The 14336-nt window shown below is 45.0% G+C and overlaps 1 protein-coding gene across 2 annotated transcripts in view; it reads right to left on the bottom strand.

The window, feature by feature from the left end:
- The window catches only part of slc8a3 (solute carrier family 8 member 3), a 117494-nt gene extending 106220 nt beyond the window's left edge, over positions 1 to 11274 (bottom strand). For both annotated transcript variants that reach the window (XM_019277884.2, XM_010744381.3), the window contains exons 1-2: positions 10901 to 11274; positions 2379 to 4246 (exon numbers count right to left, since the gene is read on the bottom strand). In XM_019277884.2, coding sequence (XP_019133429.1) covers positions 2379 to 4159 — 1781 coding nt within the window. In that variant the 5' untranslated portion in view covers positions 4160 to 4246; positions 10901 to 11274. The remainder of the gene's footprint in view (positions 1 to 2378; positions 4247 to 10900) is intronic.
- Positions 11275 to 14336: the final 3062 nt, after the last annotated feature.

The following is a 14336-nucleotide window of genomic DNA, read 5'->3' as shown; positions in this document are numbered from 1 at the left end:
GAGCCTGTAACCACACCCACCTGTCAATCAAAGCGTCCACGCTCTTAATCCCGCATAACTTTAAGCCTTAATATAACCTGAACAGGTGAGTTGTATATAAATTCACCCTCAGTACAGTTGTCATGAACGGGGAAATTAGCTACAGAGACCAAAACTGTTTTTTGTACCAGGCTGTAAACATGTTTATTTCTGCTGTGAAACATGGGGACTTATGGAGACTGACTCACTTCTGGAGCCAGCCTCAAGTGGACGTTAGAGGAACTGCAGTTTTTGGCACTTTAGCACTGGCTTCATTTCAGAGCCACAGAGGATGCCACTGATACCACCCTCATGTCTGTCAAAGCTACAGCCAACATCCAGAATGGAAACAGGTAGGAACAGCTAGCCTGACTTTGTCCAACACTAACAAAATCCACCAGCGCCTCTAAAGCTCGTTAACGAACATGTTTTATCGACGATTGTCGAGGCTGCTCGAGCACAGAACTCGCTAAAAAACTGTGACTTCTCATTTTTACAAAACATTTATTTGTAGCAGAATTCTTCTTCCAGATTATTTTACACGTTATTAAATGTGTAATGACAGAATTGGGCGATTTAAAGAGGTGATTCTGGTTTGAAGTGATAATTATTTGGCCACAAAATCAGATCATCAAACATCGTGTCAACTTGATGTTTCATATTTTTCACTTAAACTGACCTAACTGTATAAACTCGTTAACCTTTCTGTGATACTGAAATGTTCTGAGGCGATTCTCATTTGACCGTACAGGTCTGATTGTTCTCCCAGATCACTGCTTGCATTTATCAATTCACAGTTGTGCACTGTAAGAACATCTAACTGGCAGAACGACGCGCAACACAATGAACAGATCGATAAGACCAGCATTCCCTCACAGTGCCAACAACATCACAACAGTCTCATAATGATAGTCCTTCTCTCCCCCGGCAGCCTTCAGGCTCGACCCATAAAGAATCTCTCACATAAATCAAACAAAACCCCTTGGAGCTCAGCGGGGCCCCAAGAGCATGCTGATCACCTCCCAACACTCATTCCCCCCTACCGCCGGTCTCATGGGCTGCGTCAGCCCTCAGGATCCCAACACCCTGGAAGACAGACCTCGCCAGTGAGCCATAGCACGCCGAGAGGGGTCCTGATTGGAGGGCGGCGGGGTGGAGGTTGAGAGAGGGGATGTCACAGACGCATGTCAGTTTGATTCAGTGCCTGCAGACCAATGTGTGAGATGCAAGCGGAAGCAAGCTGTGAAATAAACAAATCAATATTTCTCAAGAGGCGCGGTTCTGTACACATGCCAGTATCCCAGAGCACCGCCTGTATTAGTATCACACAATACACCGAGATGCTGTTTGTACTACAGTTACAGTACGCCGCTATTACTGCAGCATGGGCCAAATATGCCCACTCAGTTGCGAGTGTATGTGTTTTGCAGCACAGTATTGTACACAGATGGCACAGCTGACGAGGCATATGCAATTTACATTAAACATCACTATTACTCAGAGATGCTTACGACCAAACCGCAAGCTCCTCGGATGGAAATCAAACCTCGGTGCTCACCTACAAGACTACCCCATCACAGATCATTACATCCGCCTCTGACGCTTGTAATACACTCTCTTTACTCTAACAGGCTGATTTATTTTTAACTGAAGCAGACACGACAACAACAACGACAACGACAACAACAAAAAGAGTTCAACAAAACAAAATCAGCAGGGATTAGAGAAGCGAGGAGGGGGTTACTTAAGGACTTCCTGCTTCCACAGTTGTGTGACGAATCCCAAAGTTGAATCCACATTGCATGCATGTGACACACACACACACACACACACACACACACACACACACACACACTCTGATGAGAGCAAAATCTCTTGACAAGAAAACAGGGGGATGTAGAGTGCACGCTCAGATGAGACGCTACACGCTGTCTAACCATGTAAAGAAAGAAGCATTTAAAAATTCACAGCAGACGGCACATGAACGGGTTACCGAAGAGGTATGTTCGACATTAAACGATGTCAGGAGACGACAGCGTCTTTGTATCAAGAGGAAACGCTGATTGAGACGCGGATCCAGCTTTGAAGCTAGCTATCATGTCGTCCATAATGCCGCCATCATTTCTCGACGGTTTATCGGCATCAAAAACAAAACGTAAATCAAAGGGATGCAAAAACAAGCACACAAAGAAAATTACTTATTTATGACTCCGACTAACTCGACTTTCAATCGCATCAGCATTTTCAATGACCTTGGTTGATTAAAAATCAGGCGATAGCCAATAATAAATCGTCAACAACATATTCATAAAAAAGCAACTGCTCCACAACCACGAGTAAAAAACAAGTTGCCGTCTTACCAGGTCTCGTCGTTCTTGAACTCCAGCTCTCCGTAGGTGTCTTCGAAGTCCTCCCCTCCGCCTTTGGCGAGTCCCTCCATGGTGCGATAAGGCACAATGACCGTCCCCCTTGCTCCAGAAGTCCTCAGCACTTTCACTTCCATAATACCTATGCTCTCGCTGACGTGCACCGAGTTGCTCTCAAAGGTGAAGATGCCCGAATGGTCGTCGTCCAGGATGGTCACAGTGGCCACGCTGGGGAAGCCCAGCATGGCCTTTGGGTACGGGAGACTGTTGGCGGACAGCACTTCGTCCTCGGTCTCCAGGACGCGCAGATTACTGAGCCGCACGAAAAAGTGCTCGTCCTCTTCAAAGATGTCGTCATCTATGATGCCAATGTTTATTTCCTTGAACATCTCTCCTGGTTTGAACACTACCGTACCTTCTGTGAATTCGTAGTCAGCCCCGGCATTCGCCGAGCCGTCCTCCGTCTTATAATCCACGTAGATCGTCTTGTTGATGTCGCCACCCTTTCTGGCGATGGTCAGAATGGCAGCACCACAGTTCTCGAGGCACTGATAGACGGCAGGCTCAAACGCAATTCGAGACACGTACTCTTCCGGCTCCTCCACATGCACCTCCTGCACGCTGGTGCTCTTCTTCGCCTGCTCTGCGACGTGTTTCTTCAGGATATTTCCCGCACCGGTCATCATGCGCGTGGCTTGGATGCGGTAGAAGGCACGGCTCTTTTGCTGGTGCGAGAGGGCGTAGTAGTTGGCCATCTCGACCAGCTGATCCATCTCTTTCTCTGGGTGCTTCTGCTTCAGGTCTTTCAAGATGCGGATCATGTCGCGCCGGGACTCGTCCACCTCTTTGCTCTCAATCAAACCGATAAGATTGCTCGCAGCGCTGCCATCCATGAAGTGAGAGTTGACCATCTTGCCGTCCATCTCGATCCCCTTGGAGCGCTCAGTCTCCGTCTCGATGATGACACCCCTGTGCTTGTCGGTGCGATACTTCTTGTGCATGAACTTGTAGAAGAGAAGTCGTCTGTCTGCAACCCAGGCAAGGAGTACACATATGGGGAAGAAGGCCAGAGTGAGTAGACCCTCCCAGACCTGGACTTCGTTAGGAGAAAACACAGCCAGGATCATGTAGAGCCAGATGTAAGCAAAGATGCTCCAGCCTGCGGTGATGAAGAACACTCTGAGGTGTTTGACCTTGCGTACCTCTCCTTGGGGAATGACGGACACACAGAGGCCGATGATGACAAACATATTGAAGGCTGCACTGCCAACAATTGTGGCAGGCCCAAGCTCGCCAGATTTGAACTCATGTCCACAAACCTCAATCACAGAGAGCAGAATCTCAGGGGCAGAAGAGCCCAAGGCCATGAGGGTGAGGTTCGAGACCGTCTCATTCCACACTCGGATCGTGGTGGTGGTCGTTTCTCCGTTGGGCCTTTTGATCACGATCTCTTTCTCCTGGGAGGTGATGACCTCAATGGCCGCCATGAAGCGGTCGGCAATGATGGACACTCCGAGAAACATGTAGATCATCGCCACAAAATATACGATGACCCGTGCGATTTTGTCTCCCATGGAGGGATCCTCGGGATACCAGATGGGCAGGATGATCCCTTGATGACACTTGGAGTTCCCCGCGCAGGTGGCATTGCTGGGGCTGAGCAGAGGGCTCGGAGTGGTCCGGGCCTCTGTACAAAGGAAGGCTACAGCAACGGAGACCAGCCCCAACCAGAGGCAGGCTGACGAACCTGGCTTCACAGGCCTTGAACCCTCCATGCACCCTCCTTCGTTTCAAGGGTCCTTACCACACTGACAGTCCCTCTGGGATCCAGCACTGGGCTGTGCTTTTTCTCCAACCACCACCTGAACACAACAGACAGAAACAACAGAGATACACCTTTAGAACAGGACAGGTACAAAGACAGTTGCATCATGCTGCTTTGCACTTTTTTACCAGATAGATAACGACATGTATTGCTCAATAAATATTCATTGGGCTTTCTTAATGCATTACTTAGCAAACTTACTTACAATGCATGAATTTTTCAGCCACATAATAATTCAATAATTAATGTAATCACATAATGGAATGGTTATCCAACCTCAGGGTACTTTCACATGGTTTTAAATCCCAAAGTTTGAGGAATAGTAGTGTAAATGTGTGAGACTGTGTGTTTGCACTTCACAGGGAGAAACACACACGGCGTCTGAAGCCAGCAAAGAATTTCTCAATTTTATATGAGTGCAAGAATTCTAATTATCCCACTATCCTTCTGTAAGACTTCAATGAGCTTCAGCCTCCTTCTAGTCATGAGACCTTCACGTTATCTATGAGAAGCGGGCTGGAAAATGTTTCATGCACACTTTTTTTTGTGTGGGAAACATACACACTGACACGCACATACATACACAACATGCACACTTCTTTTTTTCCACTTCGCTTAGAGGTCTGTAAAGCGTTATGTGAACAATGTAGATAACATTTGTTTAATGAAGTCACGCAGCCCGCCGGCTCATTTCCAATCATAAAGTTTATTTTGGGGTTTCAGATGTGGATACGTGCGTCCAATAATGTGGATTTGAGCGTGATTGTCTGAAATCTCTGGGGTAATACGCACAGCTCTGAACCGAACAGCTCGCTCAGCAGGCGTGCAATGTTGCCAAACTAAGCACTGTCCAAAATGTCGCATTGGCAAAAAAAAAAAAAAACAGCAGAGGGGAGGCAGGAGACCGTCAAGAGGCAAACTGAAACAAAGGGTACAGATGTCCCGTCCAGATTCATTACATACTGAGCCCTAAATGCACACTTACCACTTCCACAAGAGAGACTAACAATCCACACACTGTCCGAATTCATAAAAACTCGGGCTAAGCAACTTATGCACCCTCTATATGAGATCGAGCTTGACAATTCATTTGATGCTAACAGCTGAGGCCAGAGGCAACGGGAGCGTGAAGAAGTTAACCAGCCTAAACTTTAGAAGATGTGAGCTGCTTTAAGACGCAACACGCGGGGATCAGCGGTACCTGTGTTCATTCAGTGGTTCAGGAGGGTGGGTGGAGCCTCTCTGCAGTCTCCACCACACCTTTGGACCCCCTGAGACACACAGGCACTTTAGTCTGAATTTAAATAATCTCTTCAGAGAGACACACACTGTGTGAGTTAATCATTCTGTCCTGAATCCACCGGAGGATTACAATTTTTTATTACAGTCACGCTTGTTTTCTTTTGCTTTTGTTGAGCTAAATGTGTTTTGAGTCTCTCTGTGTTTTGTACCTTAAAAGTGCATTCTTGTGTTGTGGTTAAAGGGTTTGATTACCTCCGGGGGGTACGGCACGCACTCGTGCCACTTTAAGCCACTTTGGATAAAAGCATCAATTAAATGGCGTATGTTATGTTGCGTAATGCAGATTTCTTATTAGATTGAACTCTGGATCCGAAGACTTAAAAATAACTTTGACTGCCTAATCTCCTGGGTGATATTTTTTGGGAATGACATCTATCATGCAGACAGACCAGCTCAGGTTGGATGGCTGACAAAAATCTTCAATGGGAGGTGTGGATAGACAAACAGGAGGTGGCATATTTAAAAAACTCGCACCAATTTAAACGCCAAATATTGTCTCTGGAACCTGAACAACACACACACCTAACGTCTGCAAATAAACTGCCAAAGTTTCTATCAGTGTCCTGCGTGCATTAGCAAAACTAATCTAATCTATTTTGGAATAAATGATTCCTAATATTTGTGATTTAATGCTTCATAGGTACACATAACTGCATCACTGGGAGTATTATTGTCTTTTGAGGGATCGAAACCTAAAATAACTTTCATGTCGCTCAAGAAGTGGCGATAAAACTTCGAAATGACGGATATCTCAGCTCGAAATGAAACTCCTCAGATGTTAAAAGATGTTGATTGCAGAGCAGCGCCCTGATCTGCAGGACAGGAGAAGGGGGGATGACGGCAAACGGCAGCAGAAGCAGGAGACGAGGAACTTCAATTTAACTGAATCAGCAGAGCCGTTCACGTGGACGGAGGCCAGCTATGCGATCCCTGCAAGAACCGACGGCGCTGAGCACAAAGTAAAGAAACAACCGGGAGATAATTGAGTGACAAAGTTGTAACTTAATGAGAGAAAAGTCAGTTATTGCAGTTATTTGGGAGGTTTGTATCAGTCTGAAAGTTCAACACAGAAATTCAAACTTTTAAGCAATGAAGAAAATGTGCGGCGTGCTCGAATTAAAGCCACAAACCTCCGACGAATTAAAACAGACAGCAGGGAAACGTTTGCGAAGGCACCGGGAGGCTGAGGGAAAGTGCTTCTTCCTGTTTTAGAATCAGAGCAGCACTGCTGACCTGCAAGCTTCTCCCTGTCTGTTTTATTGCACGGTGGCTCGCTGGGGTGGACGGGCAGAAACTGCAATGAGGCACAAATAGACGAAAGCAGCCAGAATTTAAAAGGCTAGCCTGTCAGCGTGATAGAACCTAGAGCCGGGAGGATTACATGAGCTGGTCATTTCATTCTAAGATCCTCAATCCAAAGTGTTGAGTTATAATTAACACATGTTTTATATTTACTAAAATGACAATGGGTATAATTGTTTTTAGTAATTTAACTCCATTAATTCTACAATTACTGGTTTTTATTGGCAAACTGGCCACACAACACATCACATCAGTTAGTTTGGCAATGCAGAGCGTCAGTATTTCTTATAAGTTTGATTCAACAGTCAATAACAACCAGGAAATGAGACTTAATAACCCTCCATCTTTTTCCATCTTGCCTGACCCCACCTCTAAGTTAAACAGTCACATAATGGCAAACAGTTGTCTATATTTACATGTCCAGCACGGAGCAAGCATCTTGCTCCTTAGCTGCTAGATTCTACGTCTAATGTTGCTTTTCCGCTGCTGAAAGATTCAGGCCAGAAAAATGAAACAATGAGCTGAAATTTCCCATCGTCTCATCTCCTGCAGCTTTAACACAAACGGCTGGAGACTCTGGCGTCTTGGTGAATGTGTGCTGTGACGGTATCGGAGGAGGACACGCTGATGAAAAAGAGTAAATGTGCTCAGTCAGCCTACGCTGGACAAACAAACGTGCGACAACACGGCAAACAAGCCAAATACCCATAAATCCAAGAGCAAACTGGGAGAGTGACACGGAGAATGTTAAAGACGAGAGGCCGTACAGTAACACCGGACAGACGGAGTCAATTCAGCCCCAATGCTTCGTCCCATCAGACGTATAAACTTCACAAGCAGAATAAAACGACTGTAGTAAACTATAGGTTTGCTCATTTCAGCATCTCCCAAAACACACGAGATACTTCCACTGAGCAGGAGCTAGTATGCGATTATATTTATATCTCATGCATGTAAAAGTACCAAGACTACTTCCTCTACTGCTACTGTTGATAATACTACTACCAAGAACACAAATAATACTGCCACCAACTCTACTACTACTCCACGTCTACACCGAGCAAACACTGCATGTTTCAAAAGAAACACATCAAGCAGCTTGTGAAATACAGATACTGAACACTTTTTTGGGTCACGTTCAGGCGCGCACAGCGGTTGGCTATGGTTAGAAAAAAGATGGTGGTTTTGGTTTCAAACAATAAAAATCAAGAGAAGGAAGACACACACACACACACACACACACGACACACACAATGTTTTTACTATACGACGTTTAACTGAAACCACAAACTGAAACGCTCCTGTTGCCTAAACCTCACCACAAATGTTGCACAGTCATGAAGAAACATCAGGTTTCCCAGCACCACATCATGAGGAAACAAATAAGTTTCACACAAACGAAGGAATCCAGTCAAAGCAGCATCAGGACACGTGGCATTAACGTGTAATCTGTATCAGGTCACATTATCCGGATAATGACATTTTATCCTCCTGCGTTTGCAGCTTTGTATTAATAAAGTATTATCTTATCTCTGTATGCAAACCAGTTAGACGGAGCTGTCAACAAACACAGATCAAGACTAAAGTAGCTGTAGTTAGGCAGATTAGGCTGGCGTCATACATCACACATCCTCCTTCATGGATGGACGGATGGGTTGATTCATTGATCCGCTGAGAAACTATTTACAGCCACGCAGTCTTGTAATAATGTAAAGCTCATCAAAGTAATGACATGTAAGCACTCGGACAGACTGCTCAGGTGTGTGTGTGTGTGTGTGTGTGTGTGTGTGTGTCTGTGTGTGTGTGTGTGTGTGTGTGTGTGACCTCACCAGGATTTTGTATCTGAATAATTGATTTTCTATCTCCACACAAATTGCATCAGGCGCCGTCAGGTGACGGAGACCGAGCGATTCCATTCCTCTAAGTGTACCAACATTTAGAGCCGTGACCCCTAAATTAGGAGCTACACAAAACAATTTGCATACTAATTACTGTTTTAAGGATTGTGTTTTGCATTGTGGACGCAGGGGCGGGCTGTCATTTAAAAGTTGTAATCAAGAACGTTCTGCAGCCACCAGAAAGTATTAAAATCAACCCGGGAAAGACAAAGCTGTTGCAGCCGAGAGTGCGCGGAAACTTAAAGAGCCACATTGCGACTGACGAGTCTAAATTAAAGGTGAAGTTCAGCTCTGACGTGTTCCAATTAAATCCAACACTGACCTCCTGAACCACAAACAGCTGAACTCCGTTTAAACTCCGTTTACAACTTTAAAGCACTTTCTTTCTTCTCAAACATGCAAAAGAAGCAAAGCTCAGTGAAAGTACAGAAACAAACAGAATCTTAATAACTTAATATTTATGTAGTGAGGAAGACACGCGGCGTTGTTAGAAAACGGGGTTAGAAAAATATTAAAAATCCTAAAATAGACGTCGTTTTATACGTCAGTGATCATGATTCAATTTGCTGAGACTTACATTCATTTTCTGCAGTCTAATTTAACTGTATAAGAAAATATATTTCTATTTTTATATAGTTTGCTATTTGGATCTTTGCACAGGTTTCATTTAAATCTAAATTTATCTTTATAAGTCTGATTTTAATGTATGTTTACTCTATCTCATGCTGCTACTAGATGCCTGAATTTCCCTAAGGATCAATAAAGTATCTATCTATCTATCTATCTATCTATCTATCTATCTATCTATCCAATTGATTAATGTATCTACGAGTTAATACACAGATAAATAGGAACTCATTAATACCAGTGGTTGGATATCTGTGTAAATATTCTCATACTGAAGCATTTTGTTGCTAATTTCAAAGTAAAACACAAAATAAAATATATTTTCCTTCAACATAATCACCATCAAAGTAATAATTCTCATTTAAGACCAACATGATTAAATTATTTTAGGTTCAGGAGCTTTGAGGCATATTTATTTATTTTGTTTACCCCAGTGACAGGAAATCACTTTAGTCTGATACAGCAAATTAAAGAAATATATAAAATAAAATATGATCTAAATACCTGAGTGAATAAAATGTTTTGTCCAGTGTTGCACAGTTCTGAGTCTTGACTGATCGATTAGACGATGGACAGAAATAATTAATCAGCAATTTAGATTTTGATCGTTCATTCATTTTTCTTTCTCCAGCTTCTTCTGATATGAAACTAAACAAACATGCAGCGTGAACATGGATTCATTTGTGACCATCCACAGACAGATAGCTGCATGATGACTTACACCTCTGATATAGTTCATATTAGTGCACATTAATGTTGGATTTCATGCATCTTTAAGTGCCCACCCTGCTGTGCTCCCCTGACTGATGCACACAGCATTATGACAGCTCTGAGCAGAGCAGCAGCAGCTCTCACCTCTCACTTTCTCCTATTTTGGGAAGAGGGGGCTCTTGTTTAAAGAGGTTATTCGAGATGCACACAAACATGGACTCAGCAGACACACGGAGAGCCTCAGCTGTTGCTGATTAATCATCACAGGGGGGCCCGCTTCGCTCACTATAACCGATGTCAGTGCTACCTGGAGGGGGGAATCCCTGCTGGAGCACCCATAGGCCCTGCGTGGTAACTTAAAGGGTGCGTGCAGGCCTGCACACGAGCCTGCACGGGCTGATTTCTTAAACTAATGCACATTATTGACCCTGCACACGGTGCATGAGCAGCAGGTACAGAACATACACAACAATCCAGGTGTTCAGCCAATCAGCGGGGCTCGCTATCCGACACTTGGCGTTGACAGACGCCAATTATTTGCAATGGCACACCCATTAGACGGTATCACGAATCCATCCCCAGCCCGTTTGCAGTGGATCATATCTGCACATATGATGATGGAGCAGCGAGGAGAGGGAGGAAGCTCCCGGAGTGACGGAGCAGCACATCATCCAGCTCCATCACCTCCACCTCCACCGCCTGCGTGTGCAGCTCCACCGGATCTAATGTGGTTTCTATCATGTGTCACACATGTAAGCTGTGTGTGTCACTGCCTACACACACACACACACACACACACACACTGTTAAAACGTGAGAGTTTGCATCATGCGTTATTCATCATGGACCTACCTGGATTTGTATTCCGGGGAGTTTATGTGGAGACCGCTGCGTAACCGCTCCTGTCCGCCCCCCTGTATTATTGTTTGTTCAGATCAACCTGCCAATAGTCTCGGTGTAATCTCGCCGTTTTGGATCTCTGGACTCAAGCGTGAAAATCCCCCCGGTGAAGCCGCTGTGTCGTCCTCATGTACGGAGAGAGAGGCGCAGGTTCCCCCCCTAAGCCCGCGGTGGTTATTGGCGATTGGATCAAACCGGCCAGAGGTGATCGCCTTTCGTCCTCTCCCTGCCTTGGCGCCCTCCTCCCCAAGATCCTCCCTGTCTGACGGATTGACCGGGTCGCAAAGCTGTCAATGACGAGGGAGGAGGGAGGAGGAGGAGGAGGAGGAGGAAGGGGTGGTGGGTGTGTGTGTGTGTGGGGAGAGAGAGAGAGAGAGAGAGAGAGAGAGAGAGAGAGAGAGAGAGAGAGAGAGGAGGGGGGGTCGGTATTTTAAGATAAGAGATGGATCTTCCGAGCCGGTCCGGTCCTCACGGCTCTCCCTCCTCCTGCAAGCCGTGAATCAGCGCTCTCCTCCTCCCCCTCTGTCCGCGGCGATAGCGCAGGAACCCTGTGAGCTCCCCTCCTCTCCTCTTTTCCTGGCTGGTCTCCTCCACACTAATGGCACCCCGCGGTTGTCACGGCAGAGACGCGCTCAGCTGGCTGTCACACCGGGTTCTGAGGCTGTCAGCCGGACACTTTGCGCACCATCGGAATGACCAAGATGCACCTCCTCCTCCTCCTCCTCCTCCTCGCTGCTCCTGCGCTGACTGCGAGTCCGCTCCTGGAGCTGGAGATGAGCTTTATCTGTGAACTGTCATCCCCCTGATGATTGTTATTAAGATCAGGCCTCTTCTGAGATGGTCTACAGCCCTCCGCCCCCCATTTCTGGTTATTTCTTTGGAAAGTCACAGACAGGCTCGGTTAGGCGCGCAGCTACGTCACCATCGGCTGAGAGAAGAAACCTGCACCACAAACTAGGAAACCCATCCAGGCCCACAGCCACCATGACCACTGCTCACAGCAGGAGGGAGGGAGGGAAGGAGGGAGGGAGCAGCTTCAAACTATGGGACTATTCTACCTCTGAACACTGAGGATGCCCTGTTGGCCAGAGGAAATAATGAGTGACAGCAGGAGGATGATCCACATGATCCAATAAAGACAGATTTCATAAGAGTGAGGGGGTGAAGCCAGAAGCAGAAGGAGCAAGTGCTCACAAACTGAATGTAAAAATACTTTAATAATAAAAACAAACATCTAACACAGGATCAGGAGTTATTTCAGTGAATCTGAACAGCTTCATTCATATTTTTAATCAGGTTATAGCTCAACTGTTGTTTTTACATAAAAACAATGCTTTTACCGTAATAAATACAATACTTTTTTAAAAATATTACCGTAAAATGATGTTAGTACTGTAGATTTTACAGTAAAAAGCCGGCAAATCATGACAGAAAAAGTAAAATATGCCATTAAGTATTACAGTGTTTTGCTGTCACAGTATCTAATATTAAAAAAATACTTTATTCTGTATAAATATGAGTAAAAAGAAAAACTTTTAAAATGGTAAATAATTTTACCATAATAAATACGGTATAACTTTTTCTAATATTACAGTAGATGAATATGAGTACTGTTGATTTCACGTATAAGGTTGGAATTTATTCCATATTTTAAAGTATGTGCCAGTAAAAGACTGTAAATTATACCATTAAATATCACGGTGTTTTACTGTAAAATTACCTCAGATATAAAATACTTCATTCTGTGTAAATTCCCTTAAAATGCTGCATAAATAAAGGTTTTGGAATATGACCATTTTCCTGTGTACAGTAAAAGTCATATAATAGAGATTACAGTAAAATACTGTAAGAAATGTATTTTCAGTGTGAAATGGAAAATGACTGGATTGTAGATTAAACTCCCTCATCCAACTTTTCCTTTAAACAAATCTTTCTCAGGTCACTTTCTGTGTTTCTGTGTCTCCCAGTGAGCTTCCAGCTCCAGTTATATACATTACTATAGCAGATAATGAGCTTCACTGGGCACGCAGTCCTTCATGCAGCACAATCATAACCTGCTGATGAGACAGACAAAGCTCTGGAGATGTTGACACTGCCACCACCTCTAATTACAGAATCATACAGCCTGAAGCCCAAAAGTCCCAGGGCAGACCAAAGTGTATGCAAGATTAATACAAGTATTTAAACAAGTCTTTTAAATTAATTAGCAATTAATCAATAATGAATTTTCATTAATGCGCCCAGAAACAACATGGTCATCTTACTGCAGCGTGCACAGTTGCTTTCTGGTTTCGGGATGGCGCCTGTATGCAAAAATCAATCGGATCCCATTTTAATCACACAGTCCGGCTCTGTGGTTTCATCTTATTGGCCTGTTCAGATTTCCATGCTCGTTAAATATGAAATTCTAAAACAACTGCCGCCCCAAATGGACAGGAAGGGTGGGGAGGATAAGATGGGCCAATCATCACCACCACCACTCCCATACGCCATCCTCCTCTCCTCTCCGTGTAATGCTGTAATTAGTATGGAGAATATGGTTGGATGAGTTAATGAAGTTTTCTTATCTGCAGGACAGAGGGTGGAGGCAGAAAACGCCCTGGACAGATTTAAGTGTACCTGCAGCCAGCGTGCATCATATGATTGGAATTCAATATCAGCTCTCGCCTCTCACACATCAAAGTCCTCCATGTGCTCGCTGATGATTAATGGATTATACTTGTAATCAACACACCAGGCCTGCTCGTGCTTCCCCACTGAGAGGAGAGGCTGAGAGGCGTTGATGGCCGAAACCCTGAAACTGACCGGGTTGCATTGATTCTCTGAGTCTCAGACTTCTCCTCTCCTTCCTGTATTTCACTCCTTTCTTTTGCTACAGGAAGACTCGACGGTGGCGGTGGCTGCCGAGGCCCTGGATGGGTTTCATGACGTCTAGCTACGTCTCTGCAAGCAGCAGAGAATCTGGAGCAGAGAGCGATACAGTATAGCACAAGAGAATAGTGCTGCACTTGCACTTTGTGATTTGTATTTCCTCTCTCCGTGCTGCGCTCGGCACTCTGCACATGCTGATAATTTGTAGGCTCGAGTTGCAACAACTTCACTGGAGTAAAGAAAACAGTCAAGGCAATGACACAGAAGGCCAGGGCTGGTGAGAGGAAGGAGGAGGAGGAGGGTCACCGGGGGAGTTCACGCCGACATCAGCCCATGGGCGACGTCCGATTATGTCAGTCGGTAATGAATAGTGAAGTTGTGAAATGAGAAAGGTAAAGCGTCGCCTTGCATTAAGGATCTGAAGAGCTCAGGGCTGGAGGGTCACTTCCTGTCGCTGGTCAGCGTGTGTGTTTGCAGGGTGGTGTCGGTGGCGGTCAGACACAAAGCGAAGCACCGA

The sequence above is a fragment of the Larimichthys crocea genome, chromosome XXIV, assembly GCF_000972845.2.
Source record: "Larimichthys crocea isolate SSNF chromosome XXIV, L_crocea_2.0, whole genome shotgun sequence".
NCBI classification, from domain to species: Eukaryota; Metazoa; Chordata; class Actinopteri; family Sciaenidae; genus Larimichthys; species Larimichthys crocea.
Note: the sequence above shows the minus strand (reverse complement) of the source record. Positions and strands in the feature narration are given on the sequence as shown.